We start from the raw sequence: 7,154 nt of genomic DNA, 5'->3' as shown, positions 1-7,154 counted from the left end.
TCTTGAAAAGGCTCTTTAATGACTGTGCCTTGCATTTTTTATGCAGTCCATATAGCATGTTGGGATTATGGCTACACTTTGTTTCATGAAGCTCTTACACGCCCCATAGTGAATGGTGGGTCTTCTCAAATTCATTAGCTTTCGACAATACATCTATCAAGTTGCAACGTGTTTGTACTGCCTCAAGGTTGATACATCAAGCTACATTAGGGCCTTGTGAACTTTCTTGTAAGGTGTATCTGGCTTGCAAGCACTTCTCAATATCTAGGATTACTATGAAACAATGCTTAGCAAGTTCACTAACAAAATCCTAAAATCTAGGACATGATGATCTAGCAAGTATATAATGGAAATCTTAGCAACCCATGAGTAAACCCAGTAACACTTACAATTCCAAAGAAAATACAAGACAAAGTGCACAAAAACAAAGGGAAATGTCACAATCAAAGAAAGTGTCATACGCAAGTTAGGAAAGACTATCTAACCACTATCAAGTTAAGCTGTGATTTCTAAAGTAAATATAGAGCTTTGGAACGAGTGGAATACCTTAATTAGCATTTGCCCAACTCTGGGAATGAGCCTTCTTGGTTTTGATGTAGTTGGCGATGACACTAATGGCAGAGCCTTTATGAGCTTCGATCAGGGTGATGCGGTAGGTCATGGGTAGCGAAGCTGAGCGTCAAGTGATCTTGTGCAAGCGTGTTACTGCTCAGAGCTATGAGAGAAGAGCTTTCTTATTATCCGACACCTGCGATTTACCTCTAGATTTTAAAAAGTTCAAAACTTCCAAGTATACCCCCAATATTTTGTCATAAATTCCCAAAATGCCCTTCAAATTTTCCAAATTTCCCAAAATACCCTTGGTTGTGAGACTAAACTTCTCCAAAGATACAAAAATTTGAAGCGTTCATAAGAAGACTGATTGTCTATCAATACAAGATGCTAAAACTAGAATTTGAGCACAATTTGAGTTGGTTATGTGGGCTTTGGAGATTAATTGCTTAATTATTTTTAGACATAATCGCCTTTTTTTATGAGGTAATTTGTGAAAAATTACATGGTAAGCACTCAAAAACGTATCTCAGTTGTCAAAAAGGAATAAAGATTAGAAAATCTTGAACAATCCAACCAAAATAGATACAAGGGTATTTTGGGAATTTTTGAAATTTGAATGGTATTTTGTGAATTTCCACAAATTAGAGGGGTATTTTGGTACTTTTCCCAATTTTAAATCTGAAGGTGAGAAAACCTACCAAATTTAGAGGAATTTCAAACCTCAAGATTAGTAAGAAAATAATACATAACCTACAAAATTTGAAGCTGTCACCATGGACAAAGTTCAAACCTAAAGGGTACCTATTCACATAAGCCGTGGCCCATGGAGAAAGTTCAAACCTCAAGGGTATCAAGAAAATAATACATATCATAATAATATAAAAATGTAAGTCATTACCGAAGCCTAACGGTCCTTGTAGGGAAATTGTGGAGATGGATCAATATAAGTTTCCTCCTTCACAATTGAAGGGCAACTCCAACTTCATCCATTCAAGTTCATGTCTCTTCATGAGTCAACCTCTCTCTCTCTCTCTCTCTCTCTCTCTCTCTCTCTCTCTCTCTCCCCCCGTTGTAGAAGACTGAGGCATTGCATAGGTCGCAAGGGTCAGAGACTCGCTGCCAAATCGTGTGGGGAGGAGGGGGAAGGGGAGGTTGCACACAAGATGCAGAGCAAGGGAAGCAGGGGGAATCGTAAGGAGCTGCAACAGATTCCCGCGGATCATCCCACCTAATGAATATTTTTAGAGTTACCAATAGTTATTAAGGTAGCCCAGTATGTGGGTACGATCGTAAGAAAAATCAATAAAAAGGTGGAATCAAGAGAGATGCCCAAAGTTTAAAGATGTTATATGGTGGAAAGTGAGGTGGATGTGCCCAATTGGTAGCAGCTAACCAAGGTTTTTTTAAACCTTTTTTTTTTTTAGCATTAAGATGCGAGGAAGAGGTATATTGGCTATATTTAAAGGTTTTTTTTGTTATATTTCTCACCTGTACATTTCAAAAATTGTAAGTGGATTTGCACTAAACCTCCATTTTCAAGCACTAGATGAGAGAGAGCTCAAAGAAAACAATTTTCTGGGTCATGTTTTTTGAGGACAAACTAGTTGGACATTTGAGAATTATGCCAAAATCTAAGGTATTCCTCAAGATATACAACTAAAATAGTGCTAAAATACCCTTGAAATTCAAGCTTCCACCAATTTACAAGCGGACTTTTTATTTCAAACAATGAAATTTACATTTCAAAAATTGTAAGTGGATTTGCACTAAACCTCCATTTTCAAGCACTAGATGAGAGAGAGCTCAAAGAAAACAATTTTCTGGGTCATGTTTTTTGAGGACAAACTAGTTGGACATTTGAGAATTATGCCAAAATCTAAGGTATTCCTCAAGATATACAACTAAAATAGTGCTAAAATACCCTTGAAATTCAAGCTTCCACCAATTTACAAGCGGACTTTTTATTTCAAACAATGAAATTTACACGAGCACTGAATTAGGTACTTATGGATAGATAGAGAGAGAGAGAGAGAGAGAGAGAGAGAGAGAGAGAGAGAGAGAAAATAATAATCACTGATAGATTCAAGAAGGATAATACTTGTATTTCTTAAAGTGTCCTCTAGCCTATCTCTCTTCTTCTTTCCCCCTCCCTTAAATGTAAGATATGTGTATGCAAGTTCGAAGGGCTACCCCTATTGTATACGCTTATGCACACTTGCTAAATACTTATTGTACACTCACGTGGTACCATACAGAATAGACTAATGAATCCCCCGTGCGTTGACTTGACATTTAGAGAGAGAAGAGCTGGTAAAGAGTTTATTGAGCAGTTGGCAAGAAATCCAGCCATGAAACCTAGCACCTTTGCCTACATCGTGCGTGAGAACAATTGAAATTTGAGAGACCTCGGGTTGTCGTTGCAACAAGGTGCAAACGAAAGCCACCTAGCCTCGCATTTGAAAGTGCGTAAAAGTAAGCTCCGCAGTGCGCACCAGTTGCCACCTACCTACTCACGTTCCTTCCCTTCCTCATCACTCTACGCAGCGCCTGCACGGACTGTTGGACAACACCCACAAACAACAGCTCTTTCGAAACGCGCCGAGGCACATATCTATTTTTGTTTCTAACGTCCCCTGCATTGCGTATTCTCGATCTCCAATCCTCGCGTAGGACAGCCTGATGATCTGTTGAGAGAGAGAGAGAGAGAGAGAGAGAGAGATGTCTAGACACAGGAGGATATGGACCTTATGCTTTGCACTGCTTCTGCTACATCAAAGCCTCAAGGCTTCAACAGCAGCAGCAGCACCCGCCGTTGCACCGGTGCCTTCTAAGAATGCATCAGCAGTAACCCCCTCAGCTAGTGCTAGGGCCCCCTCGGCCTCTTCACCCGCGACAGCGCCATCTGTTGAGGCCAGTACTCCCACAGACGTGGCATCACCGCCCCCGAAAGCAGCGCCTGCTCCTCAGCAGCTGGGCTCTCCTGGGTCGTCCCCCTCACCATCCAATTCAACAAAAAATGGTGGTGCCCCGGCACCTAAGCGGCCGGCGTCAGCTAGCAACGGCACCCTCGAGCCTGCCCAAGCCCGTGCACTGTCGGCACTGGGCATCTCCGTTGGGACCGACCCTTGTAACACTGCAGCGCAACGCAATCTAATCTGCGACGATTCTGTTCCTTACAAGCATCTCATCTTTTTGCACCTTGAATACTGCACCATGGGCCAAGTCTTCCCCGTCGCAGCTTGGGATAACCTCACCACGCTGCAATCCCTTTCCTTTTCTGATTGTCCGGCTAAGCAGATGGCCTTACCCAAGGAGCTCCTTGAGACAGTCACCTCATTGCAGGTGGTGGCGAGCCTGGGCAGATCTGAGGAGAACGTTCTTGCGCAGGGTCTCACAGGAGTATGGCTCAGCAAATTCTACAATGTGCGCAAGCTGGTCGTGCAGGATGTGGTTGTCAACGTATCGACATTAAGCTTCATCACAAACAACATGACGCATTTGCAAGAGCTCATTTTCTCCAACACAAACCTGACGGGAGCGCTACCCAAGAAGTGGGCATCAGAGGACCTCATATCGCTGGAAGTGTCTGGAAACGATATGGAAGGAGGCATACCCACACCTGTGACACAGCTGCTGAAGCTCAATTCCCTCGACTTGAGCTCTTGCAATCTCTCTGGCTCCATCCCCTCTGCGCTGGGGAACCTGTCTCTGCTACAAACCCTGAAGCTTGGATCCAACAGGCTGAAAGGCCAGATTCCCTCCTCCCTCCAGAAGCTTGCCACGCTTCAGTACTTGGACCTCAGCGATAATCAGCTCAATGGGTCGGTGCCAGCGTTTCTAGCACACTTGCCCGCTCTTCGCTACTTAGACCTGTCCAAGAACAATTTCAAGGGACAACTTCCCTTCAACAGCTCATTCATCAAGTCTTTGAACACATTCAAAGTTGGAAGTAACGCACAATTATGTTACAACAGCTCTATCATAAGCTCCAAGCTTGTGACAGGATTGCAACCATGTGATAGCAATGGGCTCCCGCCGGCCATCACTGGTGATTTTTCCCCATCCCCCGCTCCTGCTCCTGAGACACAGGGCCCTCCGCCTTCCTCTCATCATCACGGGCCCAAGAGAATTGTTCTTATAGTTGCCATTGCTCTTGCTAGCATCATCGGCATTATTGTTATTGCAATTGTGCTCTCCCGGTGTTGCTCTTCTAAGGGCTAATTAGATCTGACACACCGGCTTCTCACTGCAGCACTCACCATGACTGGTAGGAATGGCATGCGTAGTACAAGCTGAACCCGAGCGGTGCAACTAACCAGGTAAAGACATGTCCCTGCACATATGCCTCTTTGTTCCTGAGTGTTTTAGAGCTAGAATTCAAACCCTCTATGCTTTTTGTTACCTCTAGACTCGAGAGTACTATATAAAAGGTGGAAAAGGCCCTCTTCTTGAGAATATTATTCATTCTGTGCCCCCGTTCTTTAATTGGATTAATAACATATTATCTTTGATTCCTTCAAATCTGTGCTTAAGTATAGTATAGCTCTCATTAATGTTTTGGGTAGATGCTCCATGTCCATTGTGCTGATTACCATCTTAATGAGCATTGGCCTAGGGCTTGTGTATTGTATGTGGACATGGATACTGATGTGGACGTATTTATAGACATGGATCTAGGGGTTCAACAGCAATACACCATTGCTATGTCGTGAACGTGGTACCGAGTCTTTGGTTTGGACATGTAAGAAGGGTTTCACATCTTTGTTAAATTTTGTTTCGTCTAGTGCACAAAGCAATGAGATCATGAAGGCAATTGCATTTTGAACACCATTTTGACTCTCCAAAGGCCAGGCAAACCTCAGGAACTCATGCATTTTGTGAGTGGAAGGATTCAGGAAACAGTAAGTTTGAGCCAATATATGCTTATGCTACTATCCATATCCACATCTCTCTACTTATCCCTCGTGGCAGGCGTTTATTCAACACGTGCTAGATGGCCACAAGTTCTTGGAAGAAACGTCTTGCAGGTTGGGTCTCATTTGGAAGCCTCTCATCTCATCTTGACTCGATTTGCGTGGTCAATAAACGGAATTAAAAGAGACTGACTTGATGGATTTCCTCTTTGGGCCCAGTCTTGTAATGATTCCGAGGTTTTTCTGCAGCAGCAACACTCTGGTCCTTAGCTTGTACCCCCTACCCCTCAAGGTTCAACTGATGGCTGGCAACCCGTCCAGTGCCAGCATGCTTTCCACTGACAGAAGCAATGTGACATAAAACCTGTTTCATGAGCATGAAACTTCGAAACCTTGATACTTGCGAAATGTTTTGGTGAAACTTAACGCAACCTCCTTGAGAATTGAAATCTTACTCAGTATGGAGTCTAGAGTCATGTGTATGTCATTCACACAACACACACACACACACACACCCCGAAACAGCTGCAACCACGAAACGTTTCATGTCACCCTGGACAAAAGCCAACTCTGCAGCAGTGCCTTGCTTCACCTATGGTCTCTGTATAGCGAGATTCTCTAGCCCGATCCAGGTTTTAGCCACTCCCTTTAGTCCTCTACGATAGCCCCTGAGAGCCATCTACCATCACCTGTGTCTGGCTTGCACCTGTGCCATTGCCACTCCACCCTTCACCCCCCTATGGGCTATGTCCTTCATTTGCATTGGATACATATTTTCTTCCATTGCAAGCATTCGCCCCACTTACACCCACTCTCGCCGTGCATCCTCCATCTCCTCGACGAGTGCTTGCTACACTTGATTTTGGTCCTTCCACCTCTATTGATCCTTCACCTTTACTGTTGGCACCTGTCCTTGCTCCCTTACCTCTTACCCCATCCTTGATTCTAGTTTCATGCATGTTCAAGGATAGCAGTCCTTTATCTTGGGATTTCTATAGAGTAGGGTTGAGTGGTGATGGTCTGGCTCCATTGCAATTGAGGGTATACATGAATGGGCAGGTGTCACAAACTAATGATGTGGCATGCCAAAAGGGGACAGACCTAAAGTAATGAGTTGTTTCAACTTATAGGGTCCCGTCCGATGGGGCCCTAGGGACATTAAAATTTAAAGAAAAGCACTAGCGGGCTTGGCTGTATGGACCCACCGTCATTTGCGTTGGCTGGCTATATGGACGGTCGGGATTGACTCTGGTTGTGTTGATGTATGTGGAAGTGCACGGATTTTCGTAAATTACGTTGGCTGAATTTAACGCCAGCTTTTGGGAGCCATTGCTTTTGAGTTTGAAAGCTTTTCATGTAACTGCTTTTCCATGGCCAAGGGCTTAGAAGTGCTGACAAGCCTCCGAGCAAAGAGGACCCATAGGCAATTGTACTTTGCTCAAGCATTAATATAAAAAGAAATACTGAAAGGGGCACCAATCTTTGGGGCCAATCTCTCTAGGCATGAAACTACGTGTTAGGTGGAGCGAAATGAATGTTGCTTTTCTCAAGATGAGTGTTCCGTAGTTTGCTTTTATTCTTATGGAAGGGAGAGCCTTGTGTTCTTAAAGAGAGATTGTTATGATCACAAACAAGTGGATGGACACTTTGCGTGAAAGTGTATGAGACTGAGAGATAGAGAGAGAA

The 7,154-nt window shown here is 43.8% G+C and overlaps 1 protein-coding gene across 1 annotated transcript; it reads left to right on the top strand.

Annotated features, from left to right (window-relative positions):
• The first annotated feature begins 3,018 nt into the window (after positions 1-3,018).
• LOC147433556 (receptor-like protein 51) lies at positions 3,019-5,064 on the top strand. Its single transcript, XM_086490232.1, has one exon. The coding sequence runs from the start codon at positions 3,274-3,276 to the stop codon at positions 4,774-4,776; it is 1,503 nt and encodes a 500-aa protein (XP_086346358.1). The 5' UTR covers positions 3,019-3,273; the 3' UTR covers positions 4,777-5,064.
• Positions 5,065-7,154: the final 2,090 nt, after the last annotated feature.

Source organism: Adiantum capillus-veneris, chromosome 19 (genome assembly GCF_014529385.1).
Source record: "Adiantum capillus-veneris isolate H3 chromosome 19, ASM1452938v2, whole genome shotgun sequence".
Classification (NCBI taxonomy): domain Eukaryota; kingdom Viridiplantae; phylum Streptophyta; class Polypodiopsida; order Polypodiales; family Pteridaceae; genus Adiantum; species Adiantum capillus-veneris.
This window is presented reverse-complemented; position numbering and strand designations above follow the sequence as displayed.

Bases quoted from the DNA above. Each gene is read 5' to 3' on its own strand.
- LOC147433556 (XM_086490232.1), top strand. From the start codon at position 3,274: ATGTCTAGACACAGGAGGATATGGACCTTATGCTTTGCACTGCTTCTG.